This window comes from Macaca nemestrina, chromosome 4, assembly GCF_043159975.1.
Source record: "Macaca nemestrina isolate mMacNem1 chromosome 4, mMacNem.hap1, whole genome shotgun sequence".
Taxonomy (NCBI): Eukaryota; Metazoa; Chordata; class Mammalia; order Primates; family Cercopithecidae; genus Macaca; species Macaca nemestrina.
This window is the reverse complement of record NC_092128.1, coordinates 27,673,020-27,690,884: the sequence shown is the minus strand read 5'-3', so window position 1 is coordinate 27,690,884 and position 17,865 is coordinate 27,673,020. Positions and strand designations below refer to the sequence as shown.

At 35.6% G+C, this 17,865-nt stretch overlaps 1 protein-coding gene across 5 annotated transcripts in view; it reads left to right on the top strand.

Annotated features, from left to right (window-relative positions):
• The window catches only part of LOC105471375 (muskelin 1), a 380,915-nt gene that overhangs the window by 328,575 nt on the left and 34,475 nt on the right, over positions 1–17,865 (top strand). For all 5 annotated transcript variants that reach the window (XR_981107.3, XM_011723823.2, XM_071093953.1 and 2 more), the window contains 2 exons: positions 2,740–2,961; positions 7,050–7,179. Coding sequence is in view for 4 of the 5 variants with exons in the window: in XM_011723823.2 (XP_011722125.1) it covers positions 2,740–2,961; positions 7,050–7,179 (352 nt within the window). In the remaining variant the exon portion in view is untranslated. The remainder of the gene's footprint in view (positions 1–2,739; positions 2,962–7,049; positions 7,180–17,865) is intronic.

Sequence of the window (17,865 nt, the reverse complement as noted above, 5' to 3'; positions counted from 1 at the left end):
TTCAGAAAAAGTTGACCCAAATACTTAACTCTAAGACATATATTAATAACATTGACTATAAAAGATAAGAGATCATTTTATAGCAAGTAGACAAAATGATCAAGTCACCTATAAGAGAACTAAAATGAGACCGGTATCAGATTTCTCTACATCTCCTTTCAGTGCCAGGAGATAATAGAGCAACATCTAGAAGACATTCAAGACAAGACAGTGTGAGCCAAGAATTTTATATCTAGCCAAACTGTCCTTCAAGTGTAATCACTTTTTGTGGAAATTACTAGAAAATGGAAAGTGAGCTAGCCAAGAAGTAGCAGGAAAAACTTCAGTTGAAGAATTGAAGATCTCAGCTCATTGATATTCTCACTGGGTCATGAGGCATTTTTGGAGGTTTGTAGAAGGGAAGGCGGTAGGTTGGGTAACACTGGATACCTAGAAGGCTTTATAGCAGTATCTTCAAATTTTGTGAGGAGACGATTATTTTGAACCCAGCCAAACCCTTACCAATCTTGTATTCCTGTAATAGGGTAAAATAAAGTCATTTTCAGATTCAAAAAATAATTTTTCCCAGGAAAATAAGTGGTTATCCACTATTTGTTTGATTTTAAAAATTAAATATCTAACCCCTGACATAATAAATGAATAGTCTTTAAACTTTTGGCTTTAAAGATTTTTTTAAGTCTTTGATGGAAAAGACATTATCATACAGAGTTTAATAAGTTACTAGCTTTTCAGAAATTTTTTTGGAGAGTAAAAATGACAAATCAAAAGAGTGGAAATCAAATATTAAAAGGTTTCTTGGTTTAGATTGGTGTCCTAGGAAGAACTACCAAGATAAGGATGTTTATACTTCAGCCCTGCAAACAAATGAGAGTAAGCCACATCAAAATTAAGCTTGAATATCCTCAAAAAGAAAGAAACTCTCTTTGTAGCCATACGAAGTAGAAAGGTAGGGCAAGGTTGGTAACAAAGATTGGCCATTAGTATGAATCTGTGAGTTAATAAAAAATGGAAATAAACTCATTTAATGTGAGTCCCTAAAGATTTTCAGCATAGTTCCCAGATATTTGGAGTGATTGAGTCTGAAGTACTTCAGCAAGGGAAATGTGACCCAGCTCCAATGGAGCCCTCAACGGAGGCAGTAGTTGGATGGGGCCAAACTGAGTTGTCTTCAGCAATGTGCTGATTTTAACTATATGATCATTTAAAAAATAGGAATACTTTCTGTGGTAGGCCAGACATCTTTGTTTTTCAACCATATTTACCAAGATTTCACCCTTAGGGAATAGATTTTCATCTTAATTTATAGAAGTCTTTGAGAAACCTAGGAAATGGCTAATGAGGTAGATCTTTTTAGTGGTAGATAAAAATTAGGAGATGTTAGAATCTTTTCTTTTTAATAATAATAACCTCAATTTGTTAATACCTTTAAAATTATGAAAATAGCCAGGCATGGTAGCTCATGCCTGTAATCCCAGAACTTTGGGAGGCCGAGGCGGGCGGATCACCTGAGGTTGGGAGTTCAAGACCAGCCTGACCAAATGGAGTAACACCGTCTCTACTAAAAATACAGTATTATCCTGGCATGGTGGCATATGCGGGTAATCCCAGCTACCCAGGAGGCTGAGGCAGGAGAATTGCTGGAACCTGGGAGGCAGAGGTTGCGGTGAGCCGAGCTCATACTGTTGCACTCTAGCCTGGGCAACAAGAGTGAAACTCTGTCTCGGGGAGGAAAAAAAAAAAAAAAAAAAAAAAAAATATATATATATATATATATATATATACACACACACACACACACACACACACACACACACATATATATGAAAATAGCCTTTTATTTAAAAAAATACAAAAATACGTAAGTAGCAGAAGTAATTTGGTAGGAGAATTGAATATCAAATGTTTAGTTGTTTTTTTTTTTAAGCAAAACAGATGTTTTGTGTACACAATTTATTCTTTATATAAATGCCACTTACGTTTAACAGCTAATTCCCAACTTGGATTTATGTATTATTTGAAACAGAATTTGATTCTTATTGTCTCATGACAAATGGCTGTTTTCTCATACATTTTTATGAAAAGCTACAATCTTGAGTTGGAAGAATGGAAGAATAAAGCTTGACTTTTAAACATGAAGTGTATAGCTTAATTCAAAGAAAATTAATAGTGCTATGTTAAAAGCAGATAGAGTTCTTTACACTGTAGAAGTCAGTCTGGAGACTTGATTGTTGTAAATGTCTTTTTGTTTGTTCTACTGTTTTGTAACATAATTTGAAGGGTTTTATAAAAATAAATGCAGAGAGATGAATTTAGCTGTACCACTCTTATTTGCATATCTGATCGCTTAATAAATGGTAGTAATATTAATAGGATGCTTGCCTAGAATGAAAGGGAATTTTAATAAGGAGAGTATGATCACTATTCACCCGAAATATGATAAGTATTCACTCTTACGTATAAATCAACACCTCATGTATCATTGGTTGATTTTGGTAAAAATTATGCAGTTTCAAGAAAGCAGAAAGCTCTTTATCCCAACATGTTTTTACTCTCCCTGGGAAAAATGGCAACTTGAAAAAGTATTTAGAAACTTGCATATGATAATCGGGTGGTATTTAGTGTCATTAGGGACAAAGTTTAGTTTTTTTTGAGAATGTAAAACTGTACATGTTGGTTTTGTTTTAGCACATATGACAGGAACAAACTAAAACTATTCAATCTGTTGCCTTGTTCTGATAGATGTGTATGGACTCAGAAAAACATATGATCTACACTTTTGGTGGTAGAATTTTGACTTGTAATGGCAGCGTAGATGACAGCAGAGCCAGTGAACCACAATTCAGTGGCTTATTTGCTTTCAACTGTCAATGTCAAACCTGGAAACTTCTTCGAGAGGACTCCTGTAATGCTGGGCCTGAGGACATCCAGTCTCGAATAGGACACTGCATGCTATTCCACTCAGTAAGAATATTCCGTACATTGCATAAATGTTATTTTATCATGTATACCTAGATAGGAAAAGAAGTGGTGAAATCTAATTCTCCAGGAAGTGATAAAAACTTTTCCTTAGGAATAAATGATTAGTGTAGCAATGACAGAGAAAGACAAAACTTCCTTAACAGTGAACTGTTGGCTAATTGTGAGACTCTTCCCATCAGCCTGGTAATTCCTAAGTAGTTATTACCTGACTACTAATCTAGGCAATCTTACGACTAATTTCACTGCTTAAATCGATTTTGTAGCTTTGTTCCTTTCTTAGGTCTTTCCACTTACTAATTTCTCTTAGTAATTAGAAGGACAATTTCTTTCTCTCTTTTTTTCCCTTCTGCTATTCTCCATTAAGTACAAAGAATTTAAGATTTGATTTTATAGAATTAGAATTTACATGTATCAGCAATGGTCAGGCACAGTGGATTGCTTGAGGCCAGAAGTTCGAGACCAGCCTGGCCAACATGGCGAAACCTCATCTCTAGTAAAAATACAAAAATTAGCCTGGCATGGTGACCTGTGCCTGTAGTCCCAGCTACTTGGGAGGCTGAGGTGGGAGAATGGCTTGAACCCAGAAGGCAAAAGCTGTAGCAGTGAGCCAAGATCATGCCATTACACTCCAGCCTGGGTGACAGAGCAAGATTCTGTCTCAATAATAATAATAATAATAAATGTATCAGCAAAACCAACATACGGAGTTTTTTTTTAACCTTTTCAGATGTTTTAATGAAATCTTGGTCTTCTTTCTGTGAACATAGCTTTAAAACAATATCATGGAATATTTTAAACATGTTCTTTAACATGTATTTTAAACATGTTTTTCTCTGTACAAAGTGGAGAGGATAATATAATTAATAATACATTTTCGTGTGCTCATTTGTTAGTTTCAGCAGTCATCAATAATCTGCTCATTTTTCATACAGCTATTCCACTTTAATTTCATTCATTTTCTTGATGTTTCTTTGATTTTTAAGTTTATTCTTAAATTTTACTGTGCTGGAGTATTTTTAAAATTTTTATTATTCCTTTCTTGTTACAGCACCTGCTGTAGTGTTTTAAAGCAGATCCCAGATACTGTATCATCATACTTGTAAATACTACTATAGTGTATAATTGTAACAGATAAGGGCTTTTTAAAAACATAATTACAGTTGGGTGTGTTGGTGCACACCTGTGGTCCCAGCTACCCAGGAGGCTGAGGATTGCTGGAGCCCAGTTCTGGGCCACATTGCACCGTGCTTGATCAGTTGTTCATACTAAGTTTGGCATCAGTATGGTTACCTCCCAGACCGAAGGACCACCAGGTTGCTTAAGTAGAGGTTAATTGGCTAGGTCAGAAACAGAACAGGTCAAAACTACCATGCTGATCAATAGTGCGATTGCTCCTGTGATAGCCACTGTGCTGCAGCCTGGGCAATATAGCAAGACTCTCTCTCTTAAAAAAAAAAAAAAGAAAGAAAGAAAACATAATTGTAGTATCATTATCAACCAAAATAAAAGCAATTCTTTATTATCATTTAATATTCTGTCTGTGTTCTTTTTTTCTAATATACTGAAAAATATCTTTACTTGGTTGGTTTGTTTAAGTCAAGATTCAAAAAAGGTATTTTGCATTTGGTTGTTATGTCTCATACATTTTTTTAAAAATTGTGATAGTACTCTTTCCTCCTATTCCCTATTCTCCTCCACACACACAACCCACTAAGCGAGACATTTGTGCTCTAGAATCTCCCATATTTCCAGTTTTGATTTTGATTTTATCTTCGTAGTGTAATTTAATGTGTTCCTCTTTCATATTTCCTATAAACTGGTCATTGCACTCAGAGGCTTGATTTTAGATTCACTGTCTTTTTTGGGGACCGGGGAGAATGTGCAAGAATACTTCATAGACACTCTGATTGCAAAATATAAAGAAGCATTTAATAACTGGTTGTCATGCTTTCGATGATGTTAATAGGTTGGGTGTTATTAGCCTGACTGATCAATTATAAAGTTTTCTTTCAAACTTGTGCCTAATGGTTTTTGTAGCCTTTCGTTGCCTAAATTTCGTTAGGATGTGTAAGATGGTGATTTTTCTAATGATGTCATTTCCTCTGCATTTATTAAGTGTGTGATTCTCCTATTATGGAGGGAGAAAAAAAAACTTCCTCTCATTAACCTTTTGGTTACCCTGAAATGTAAAGCATACTGAATAGGCAGTATAAATGTTTGATTGTTTTCCTTTATTGTTTTTCATATTAATGAGTTAACTTTGAGGCTCCAAAGCTAACCAATGATAAGTGTACAGAAATTTTATTATTAAGTATTTTACATATTTGATGTATTTCTATCCAGTGCTGTCATTCTTCTTCTTTTATTTTGAGACAGAGTTTTGTTTTTGTTGCCCAGGCTGGAGTGCAATGGTGCAGTCTTGGCTCACTGCAACCTCTGCCTCCTAATTTCAAGTGATTCTTCTGCCTCAGCCTCCCAAGTAGCTGGGATTACAGGCATGCACCACCACGCCCAGCTAATTTTTTGTATTTAGTAGAGACAGAGTTTCACCATGTTGGCCAGGCTGGTCTCGAACTCCTGACCTCAGGTGATCCACCTGCCTCTGCCTCCTAAAGTGCTGGGATTACAGGCCTGAGCCACTGTACCCGGCCACTTTCTTGATGCTCAAATTTTTCTCTTTGGCTAGTAGGAGCACCCCCACACCACCACCACCACCACATATTTATGTATCTTTTTTTGTAAGAGAAAAATTAAATCGTGAGTTCATACTGATTTGTCTAATTCAAATAAAATATTTTTTATCTTAATGTCTTCTATTTTGTAACTTATAGCTTTTCTTTTTTTTAGAGATAGGGTCTTGCTCTGCCACCCTGGCTGGAGTGCAGATCATAGCTCACTACAGCCTTGAGTGTCAGGGCTCATATGATCCTCTCACCTTAGCCTCCCAAGTATCTAAAACTATAGGTGTGTACCACCACATCTGGGTTTGTAGTAGTAGTAGTAGTAGTAGTAGTAGTAGTAGTAGTAGAAGTAGAAGTAGAAGTAGAAGTAGAAGTAGAAGTAGAAGTAGAAGAAGTAGAAGTAGTAGAAGTAGTAGAAGTAGTAGAAGAAGTAGAAGTAGAAGAAGTAGAAGAAGTAGAAGAAGTAGAGACAGGGCCTGGCTATGTTACCCAGGCTGGTCTCAAGCAATCGTCCCACCTTGGCCTGCCCAAATGCTAGGACTACAGGTGTGAGCCACCATGCCTGGCCTATTTTTGTGTCTTTTAAGGTTAAAATACTGCTTCATAACATTACTTGCTTTGTCTGTCTATAATAGCTTTCACAGTAAAAAAGCTAACAACAGAATCACTGAGTGCTGTTTAATGTTGGTTTCTGGTTATTTTTCTGTTTAGGATTTAGACTTCTAGGGATGGGTAGTCAAAATGTATGTATTAAAATCACTAGAAATACTACTTCTCTGTGTGAGTATATCTTTGTATACAGATAGGTTTATTTGTTGTTGGATTTTTTTTGCCCAAATTTTAGATTTTTTTTTTTTTAGTTAATTTTGTCTTCTAATTAAATAAAAGCATATACATGGTTCTAAAGTCAAAACCATATGTCAAGGTATTTTTGGAGAGGTCTTCCTGCTCTGTTCCTGCCACTATAGGTAACTGTCTTTATTAGGTTTTGGTTTATCCTTCCTTTGTTTTTGAAAAAAAGAAAAAATCTCTACTCTCGCTCGCGTGCTGTCTCTCTCACTTTTCCCCTCTCTCGCTTTCTCTTTCCCTCTCTCCCTCTCTCCCTCTCCTTTTGTCTCATACACAGATGTTCCTCCTTCTCCATTCCTACACAAAGGAAGAAGGAACCTGAATATATCATTCTGCACCTTGCTTTTCTTCTTTAACAGGATGTCCTAGAGATCACCTTTTAGCAATATGTAGAGAGCTTCCTCTTTCCCTTTTATTCCAGCTCCATTGGGATCCATTGTAAAATTACTTTTGTAGAGGTTTAAGTTTTTAAAGGCTCATTCCGAGTTCTTCATGGAAGTGACAAGTTTCTCCTTTCTTCTTTTTTTTCTTCTTTTTCAGAAAAATCGTTGCTTATATGTATTTGGTGGCCAGCGATCAAAGACCTATTTGAATGATTTCTTTAGTTATGATGTGGACTCTGATCATGTAGACATAATATCAGATGGCACCAAGAAAGACTCTGGGATGGGTAAGGGCATTGAGTGATTTCTTCTCTCATGTCTTAATTACTTTAGGTAGAAAACTACAATTCATTCTCTTTTCTTTCTAATCATTTTTCACCCTTTCTTTATTTCCTTAATTGAGTAATTCTGAGTAAGAGAAAGAAAATTCTACCAGCTTATTCAGTTCTATCTGTTTTTAAATATGTATAAAGTTTTTAAGCTATTGATTCTTGCAACCCGCCCCCCAACCCTCAACAAGCACACACACAAACAGTTCATTTAGAAATTCACATACTTTCTGCTCGAAGGAAATCCTTCGATTGGGGGGCGGGTTGCAAGAATCAATAGCTTAAAAACTTTTTATTCTATGTTTTTATTCTATGTTTGCTAATTTTTTTCGTCTTCTGTTTTCACTGTAGTGATCTTTATATTAGGCACTAGCATAGTAGGGTGTGTGTCTTAAGCGGGGAACTTCATGGGATTGGTAACACCTTGTAAATTTAAAAACTCAGCATCCAAGAGGTTATTAGTAATGGAATGGCTGGTTTGCTTAGATTATGCATATTGCCCTGGCATAATTATTAATAATGCTCCATTCATTTTCAAAAGTGTCCTGTTTTGATCATTTACAGTTACCCTGCATAGTAGTTGCTTTGCCTGTGATTATTGTACATAAAAGAGTGACTTTGATTAAGGTGCAACGGTTTAAAATGCTAATTTGAACAATAGGGTGAGAAATTTGATCAGCTTTTCTTTTTAACTGTTGCTTATAAATTGGTGTTTTTTATTAATGACTCATTTGCAAAATGTGGATAAAAGCACCTGTTTCACAGACATTGTTCATTGTCTTCTGTAGGCCCAATATTATTTTAGGCACTTGGGATTCATCTATGGACCTGGAGGATCCTTTCCCTCAGAGGACTCACATTCTAGTGGAGAGAGACCTGCAGTTGTGTTCTAAGTACTGTGAAGAAAATACACTGGATGCTTTGATAATGAGTAACAGGGGAGGTCTCATTTAGACAGAGTAGATTGGGAAACCACCTCTGAGGAGGTAATCTTTAAGATTTAAGATGAAAAGTAGAGAATTAGGAAGAACCATGTGAAGAACCGAGAGAAGAACAAGTACAGAGTTCCCAAAGCAGTAAGGAACCTGGGGTGTTCGGAAATAGTGGGACTGGTATGAATTGAGGATGGGGAAAGTTGGTATGAAACTAGGTTAGAGCTACAGAGATAAGAGTCGCAGTATTTAGTGCCTTGTTACAAATGCAAGGAGTTTGGATTTTTTTTTTCCGAATAAAATAGGAGATAATTCAAAGATTTAATATCAGTGTCTTGATCTGATTTAAGTTTTGAAAATACCACTTCTTTGTCTAGGTGTACATTTTCCAAGTGGTTAATTTTGACAATATTCCTGTGAGTTGCATTAGTTCAAAGGCTTGTTGACTGAGGATTTTTATGGCAGGGGTTGAGCATCTGGTTAGAATTACTTCGAAAAATTTCCCACCTAAAACTGTTGCAGTTATACTTGGAATTGAGGAACCTCAGTGGCTCTGTTAGCATATTAGAGTGAAATGGAAATTATTCTCTTTTTTTCTGTCCCCACCTCCCATCTCTGCCTCTCTCACTTTCTTTTCCCTCCTTTCCATTTGTTTTCCCATGTCCCTCTTACTTCTCCCCCAACTTTCTCTCTCCTCAAGGATTCTAATATGCAGCTGGGATTGAGAACCACTGTTCTGGCTCTCCAGAGTCTATTTCAGTCCTTAGTTAATCTTAGGCAAGTTACCTAATGTCTCAGCTTTTGCTTCCACATTTGTAAATGGCCCAAATTAGATTTTAAGGAAAATGCTGTCTCCGTTCATGGCTACTCTAGGAGTAGAGATGGGTTAACCCTCTAGTTTTGGTTGGTGTTACTGTTGGGTGCCTTAATTTTCACAAAAAGATGTTAGTGCTACCCTCAGGTTCACTAATCTAGCCAGTTAACATCAAATCATGCCAATTTTGCCTCATCTCTCTATTCCCATTGCTGCTTCACTATGAACTAGTTTGGGCTAACATCACCTATTTGGCCTCTGTCTCTAGACTCCCTCTCCCTGTGTACCCTCCCTGCAACCCATTCTCCACACTGCAAGCAGAATACAGCTATTCTGTGTTACCAGTAAAGAATAGAACCATATGCCTTAACATTTATACAGCAGATATTTTTGGTCACCTACTGTGTGCCAGACAATAAGCTACGCACTAGGAGTACAACTGTGAATGAGGGCCCTATCTTCATGGAGTTACGGTTGTACATGGAGAGGAAAAATAAAGTGACAACCTTACCTTTAGATTAGTGCTAATGAAGAAAAGAACATATTTTTAAAAATATAAACCTGATGGGTGTTCTTCCTCACTTTAAATCTTGTTTCTCCCTGCCCTCAGGATTAAGTCTAAACTTAACGTAATTCACAGACTCTTTTATGATGTGCCCCAGTTCAGTTCTGCAGTCCTATACTTCGTATCTGTACACTTCTTGCCACCAACTCTCTGTTTCACGACCACCGAATATTAAATCTTTATAGAAAGTGTGTTTTACTTGACTTTGATACTTGCCCGTGCTATTCCTCCTACCTGAATCACTTTCCTCTCACCTCCAAAATCTAGCTAACTTGTACTGCTTACCTCTCAGATCTTAGCTTGTAGATTGTTGTCTCCCAAAATTCTCTAATGCCTTAAGCCCAGGTTAGAAATTTAAAAACATGTGGCTCTAGCCATCCTTGTTAACACAATTCTAGGTATTCATCTGGCTGTATAAAATCTTGACTGTGCTTTTCAAAACCTGTACAAACATCAGCTGAAATAGACAAGACTTTGTTCACGATTTCTTAAAGAGCATTCAGTGGTTTCAGTACTCTAGATCTCCTAAAAGTGTTTTACTGAACTAAGTTAGACTGTTCAAAAAACCTCACATCAGAACCATGGTATATTATATTGCCCTCCCATAGAATTACTTTTACCTCACTTTTAAAAAGTACATTTTTTTCTCTCTCACTAGATTATTGTAAGCCATGAAAAGTACTTTTAAGAAGGTGGAATACTATTTAAATTCCCACATTTTAAAATATTCTTAGAAAACACCAATTTTATCCATTATGTAGATGCTCTGTAGCTTATTAATCATTCTGTTGTTTGTTAACTGTTGTTCTAAAGATTTTTTTACTCCAGTTAATTACTGTAATTTGAGATGGACTTAACATATAATTACTGTGTTTATCTGTGATTCAGTAATGTGGCTTATTTGATTAAAATTGTATTTACAATGTAAGTATCAAATGGGATTGTTTGAGCTCATAGAATAAATTTGTTTGAACTATTGAGATCACCGAGATGGTATAGCTAATAGTAAAATTACTGCTGTTTATGTAATTCTGTATTGTCAGATACTATAAAATCTTAAATTGTTGCTCTTTATAATTATCTAAATGTACCATCTTAGATTTAACATCTAAAGATCTGAAGCAACTTTAATTCCTATTTTTAAACTACAGTGTAACAATTTTATGCTCTCCGCAGAAGAAAATTATAATTTAAATCAATGGATTGGCAGCTGCTTTAAGGGATTTATTAGCATTGTGTCTAACACATACATAATTACATCAGAATTCAGCATATCTAAAATTTGAGTTTATTTCTGAGAAACTTTTGGCAATAAGACTGTGAACACAAGGGGTTTAGCAGATTCCCCATATGTAAGCTCTGTATTTAACACTAATTGAAACGTATGTGTAGAAGATGATCTGTCACACCACCAGAGTTTTGTAGTTTGCTATAGAAACTCAGTCTGCTATAGTAAGAGTGCTTTCTCCTGTTCATATTCATTCAAGTAAGAAACATATATTGAACCTTCTTCATTTGTCAAATGCTAAGTCAAGTATTGGTAATACTGAGCTCTTACAACCTGATCCTTGTTCTTTAGTAGTTATGTATTTAGCTGTTTTGATCTTTAAATTCTGTCCACTCTGTTTTCCCACATCTGCCATTTTTTATTCCATCCTGTTCTAACCGTCGTAGCAGATTGGTACAATTGAAAGAATAGCAAATTGAGAATCGGAAGACTTGGTCTCTCTTTGTCTGGGTCTGCCACTCAGCCCTCTGCAGTTCTAGAAAAATTACATAACTTCTCTGAACCTGATTATTCATCTGAAAATGAGGGGATTGGACCAGTTGATGATAAGACCATCTATCTCCAAAATTTTGAAAATTAAATTTCATTCCCTTCTGCTGTTATCAGGCTGTGAAACTACAGAACTTGATTTATCTATAAATAAATTTTTATGAAAACCTTAAAAGCAAAATCATACTGATTTTCATTTCGGCCCTAGGAATGTGCTTATTGTGCTTACTGACATTTTAAAAAATTAGTATAGTCATAACTCCTTATGTTTCTGATCCTTTTATACTTTTACCAATTAAATGAGTAAAGCCAAACCAGCAACACAGAGAAGATTTTGAAGCTAATGATTTGCTGTCATTAGCTGTCATAAGCAGGTATCTTACATTCTGGTTAAAATGTATTTGGTTCAGCCTTTTTTTTTTTTTTTTTTTAACAGTACTTTATCATCTGTTAAAATACAAAAAATATGTTTTTTTGACTAAGCATTTTACAAAACCCAGGAACTTTTCCTACTCATATACTTTTATACATAGATTAGTTACTGAACTAGAAAATGGTAGCGCTTATTTTCAACATAACTAGGCTACACTGCTGTCAGTTTAGTATCTTTTGTATTTGGTGTATCTACTTTTTTAGTAGAGTATCTACTTTTTTCCCTGTCAAAATTATTGGTAATAATAACTTTCCCTAATTTTCCCCTTCCACTCTCCCAGGGGTGTTTTTGCTAGTTACAATTTTACAAAAGTATTTTGTATTTTTTATTACTTGATAGTAAATGAGAATTATTAAGTTCACACGTAAAAACCAACATGCAAGAACACTAACAACAATTTTGAAAATGAAAGTTAATGAAGTAGTACTGCACTACCAGTTATTTATAAAGCTACAGTTTGGTACAGATTAATGGGATGAAATAGAACAGATAGTATAAAAATGTCCCCAATGCATATGAGAATTTAGTATATGGTAAAGTTGGCATTTTCCAGTCAGAGACGAAGAATAGATTAAACAATATATGACATGGAGACATTGCTTAAGACTTGGCAGTATTTTTAAAAAAAGGAAAATCTGACTCCAGCCTGGGCAACAGCAAGATTCTTTCTCTTTAAATAAGTAAGTAAGTAAGTAAATGAATAAATGAATGAATGAATGAATGAATGAATAAATAAATAAATAAATAAATAAAATATGAATGAATGGGAAAATCTGGATCCCTACTTGACTTTTGTATATCAAATAAAAGTCTAGGTGAACTTAGGTTTCATACTTAAGAAATAAAATTATAATTCCAATTGTTTTTAATAATCTAGGATTAAGAGAAGACCTTTCTAAACATGCCACAAAACCCAGAAATCGTAAAGAAAAAGAATGTTTGATTTTTGCAAAATTAAAAAATATAAAAAATTGTTAAAATATCAAATAATGACAAGCTAGCAATGAAGACAAAGCTTAGTTCCTACAATGAACAAAAGACTCTTATAAACCAATAAAAGGTGGATAATCCTCTAGTAGAACAATGACAAATGATATGAATAGATACTTTAAAGAAAAAATAATTCATATTGCCAGTAAATTTACACATATACAGATGCTCAGCTTTATTCATAACTTTTAAGTGTAAATTAAAAGATCACACTCAGTGAATGTTGGTATGGCCATGAGGAAGCAGGTATCTTACATTCTGGTTGAAATGTATTTGGTTCAGCCCGTTTTGTTTTTTTTTTTTAACAGTACTTTATCATTATCTGTTAAAATGCAAAAAATATGTTTTTTTGACTAAGCATTTTACAAAACCCAGGAATTTTTCCTACTCATATACTTTTATACATCCACAAAAAATAAACTATACAGAGATATTTATCATAGTATTGCATGCAAGGAGAAAAAATCTGGAGATAGATTGACCATCAATTTATTTGATTTTTATTTATTTGATTGTCCACCAGTAAATAAATTGGTTGGTCCATTCAATGAGTTCAGGTTTTTTGTAGCTTAATACAACTGAGATAAATCAGTAAATATTGTTGAGTGTCAAAAGCTAGTAATAGAAGTTAGTTCTGAACTGAAGTTGCTGCTAGTGCTTAATAGGTCCCCATCCAACCTTTAAAATGTCCCAACTTTCAAAGAGAAGGATGTGACAGACACTGTTGTTTCCTTACCCAAGAGTCATTGGCTCTTTCTTCTGTTAACCAAACCATAATTTTGTGTAATGGCAAGTTGCCTAACCCCAGGGGATGAATGGTGAATCATTGTTAGTGTAAACCAGTCATTATTATCCTTTGGCAAATTATTTCAGTTTACATTCCTCCCATGTGACACAGTTCTGGCCAGTGAGACATAAAGAAAGTCTACTGGAGGACATTTGACAAAAATGTCTTCCCTGATGGCAATAGAGAGATGCTGAAAGAATTCTTTCCCTCCCTGCTTTGGGTGCTCCATATAAGGATGTGATGCTTAGAGCTGGTACTGGCAAGTTTCAAAAATGAGAAGGCCAAGAAAATTGCCGAAAGTTAACCTAGCACCATGATTTGGTTGAACTCTGAAACAATCTTGGAGCTACTTGCAAAATTTTGTTACATGAGCTAATTAATCTACTGTTAGTTATGTTTTCTGTTACTTGGAGCTGAAAATACCCTAATATATAGTGAATTCATGGAAAGCTGTTTTTTATTAGATTCTGTATTTCTGTGACAGCTCTGAAGATTGTTCTTTTCCTTTGTCTTAGCAAATCAGTAATGAGTATGTGCACTGGACCATGAAGCAAAAATAGAGTTGAGATTAATTCATAAGTTAATGCAATAACATATCTTCCTCAGGAATTCAAAGGACTTCGAAAATGTTTGTTAACTTCTTTTTATCCCCCCTCCCACAGGGTTTCTTTATGTTAAATACTCTGACAATCTCTCCCATTTGCTTAGAGGATAAACCAAGGAAGGAAGAGAAAAGATGTGATTCAGACATATAGATAAAATTTTTTTACTTCCCCTTTAGCTGTTCTATTTTGAGTTTTAAAGATGTTAAAGAAGAAATAGAGTTGAAGGATTATCATTGTAACTTCCTAAAACAATTCTAAAAATAACGAGTTGGCAGTGATGATTGTTGTATCATTCTTATTTTCTTTCAGATAAATGTTCTTTCAAAATATGTTAATGATTAACATTTACTGATCTGCTTGATTAATTTTTCTTTGTGAGTCAGTTTCTAAACTGGTTAAGGTGAAAGACTGGTTAAGGTCCTGGCATTCAGTTGAGCTTTTTAGCAGTTGAATCTTAAAGTTTTTAAAATCGTATATGTTGCAGATCTTTTGTCCTTCCCTCCTCCCCCAACTATACCCATTAGAAACTGTTAAATTGGTCGGGCTTGGTGGCTCACGCCTGTAATCCCAGCAGTTTGGGAGGCCGAGGTGGGCAGATCACCTGAGGTTAGGAGTTCAAGATCAGCCTGGCCAACATAGTGAAACCCCAGCTCTACTAAAAATACAAAAGTTAGCCTGGCATGGTGATGCATGGCCATTGTCTTACCTACTCAGGAGACTGAGGCAGAAGAATTGCTGGAACCTGGGAGGCAGAAGTTGCAGTGAACTGAATTCACATTATTGCATTCCAGCCTGAGTGACAGAGTGAGACCCTGCCTCAAAACAAAACAAAAAAAAGAAAAGAAAAGAAAAGAAACTGTTAAAAATGGAAAAGATAGCCTTGTTTTCATCTTGCAAGGAAAATCAGTACAGAAAACTGTATTAATAGTTTTGCCATATTAGAATGAAAGCTGCTTTCTTGGTTTTGGCCTTTAGGTCTTTTTGTTTTCTGATACTGCCATTTTTATTTAACCAGCTTTCATTTTTTTATTATAATTATTATGAAAGTAATGGAATTCACATGATCAATAAAGCAAAACTCAAATAACATAGAATGCTATAAACTGAAAAGTACTTCTGCCAAAGTAGCAAACTGACACAGGCTGCTGATTCCCTTCCCCAGAATCAACCCCAGAGAAATAAAATTGAGAGCAGATGGATTCCAGAAACTCCTTAAATGAGACTGAAGGCTCTCTCTCCCCCAGATCAACCTTCAGTTAATTTTTACCCTTTCACTATAGAAACTAGCAGCAGTAGCCTATCCCACTAGTGTCAGAATTCAGTGGGCAAACATTATGGCAGTGCAGAAACCCTGCTGGAGTTCAAAGTTGATGAAAACATGTGGACTGACCATCTGTTCTCAATAGTTCATTTCTTCTTCTCTTGTCCCTTTGTCCAGGGAGACTGCCTTCTACTTCCTCTGAAGGGTTTAAAGGTACGAAACTGTTGCATAGGGGTGTGATCATATATGGAAATGATTCTTATTCTTTGTGCCTATGGTTCACAACCCTACGACTTTTCCTCTCTATTTTCCTTAATCTCTACCAGTACTGATGCCAGTTAAGGCCTGGCCTTTGAGTCCTGTCTAGTATATCTTATCGGAAAGAAGAGCTGATTCCCTGAAAAACATTACCTTGCATGCTGACATAACTAGACAGTTGAGGACTACAACTGTCTTAAAAAACAAAAAAGACATACATGATGTAAAGCAGAATTATTAAAACAGATGAATGGCCAGGCATGGTGGCTAATGCCTGCAATCCCGGCACTTTTGGAGGCCGAGGCAGGTGGATCACCTGAGGTCAGGAGTTTGAGACCAGCCTGACCAACATAGAGAAACCCCGTCTCTACTAAAAATACAAAATTAGCCAGGCGCAGTGGCATGTGCCTGTAGTCCCCAGCCACTCGGGAGGCTGAGACAGGAGAATCGCTTGAACCCAGAACCCAGGAGGCGGGAGTTGCAGTCAGCTGAGACTGTGTCATTGTACTCCAGCCTGGGCAACAAGAGCAAAACTCCATCTCAAAAAAAAACCAACAACAACAGGTGAACCAAGAATTTAAAATAAGCATGATGAATATACTTAAAGATGTAAGGGAACACACTAGTAATATGAAATAAGATCCAAACATTATAAAAACAGAACCATATGGAAATAGTAGATATGAAAAATATAATTAAAATGAAGACTACAATAAATATAAGTAGGATGGTATGAATGAATTAATCAATTGGAAGATTAGAGCACTCTCCCAGGAAAAAGCAGGGAAAAAAGATAAAGAAATAGAAAATAGAATAGAAAAACTAAGAAAGATAGAGAATTGTACAAGTACCAACATCTTAAAAGGAATTCCAGAAGAAAAGAAAAATAAAAATTTAAGCCCAGGCACGGGGGCTCACACCTGTAATCCCAGCACTTTGGGAGGCCAAGATGGGTGGATCACCTGAGGTCAGGAGTTCAAGATCAGCCTGACCAACATATTGAAACACTGTCTCTACTAAAAATGCAAAAATTAGCCAGGCTTGGTGGTGCATGCCTGTAATCCCAGCTACTTGGGAGGCTGAGGTAGGAGAATCACTTAAACCCACGGGCGGAGGTTGCAGTGAGCTGAGATTGTGCCACTGCACTCCAGCCTGGGCAACAAGAGTGAAACTCTGTCTCCAAAAAAAAAGTAGGTGAAATAATTGTAGAAATAATGGAGATACATTTCCTAAAATTCAAAAATGATGAAAGACTTCAGATAGGCAAAAGAGCTCCTAGTGTACCAAATAGAACAAATAAGGGAAAGCACATACATAAGCAGATTAAAGTAGAATTAAGATTAGCAGAGAGAAAATGCTGAAAGATTTCAGAGAGAAAAAGCAGATGACCTATAAGGGAACAAGAACATAGACGTGTGACAGTTGAACAGCAATGTGGAATGAGAAAAAAGGATAAAGTTTAAAAGCAGCCAAGAAAAACAACTTTGAACCAAGAAATTTAAATCTTCCTAACTTTGAGATGTGAGGGTGACATAAAATATTCTCAGGCATATTTACCTTAGCACATTTGCCATATAGAGACCCACAATAGAAACCCATCTGGGAGCAGGACTCAGTGAAAACTGAATCTAGGAAATGCTAGAAGTATGTGATAAATGGTGATCACAATTTTTTGTTGCCTGAAGAAAAACACTAGGACCAATATTCTAAGTCATGGAACCGTGGCGGAAGGGGAAAATGGGACACTATATAAATTCAGGTATTGTGATTAGAATATAGAGAAGAAACTCTTCTATATTGTTAACACTAAAATGTCATATACAAGACTCAAGAGTTAATGGATCTTGATTTTCTTTCTAACTTTCCTGTATCATATATCAGTTCCACCGTCTCTTATATCTCATGTCATCTTCTTTCTTGGATTCCTTTTTATGTTTTGTTGGAGTATCTCCTTAAAGAAGTTTTTTTGGTTTTGTTTTGTTTTTTGTATATATCTAGTCATATGTATGAACTTAAATTCCCTTATTTTGCCCTCATTAAGATTGCTAGTTTAACTGGAAATGGAAGGTTGGTTCCGTATCTTTTTATATTTCTCAGAATTTTAAAGTTGTTTTTCCATTGTATTCTAGCATTCATTGTTACTGATAAGTTGTAGGAGCCAAGAGTTGTGATACTTTTCCTCAACCCTTATAAGAGTCATGGTTGACATGCCTATAATAAAA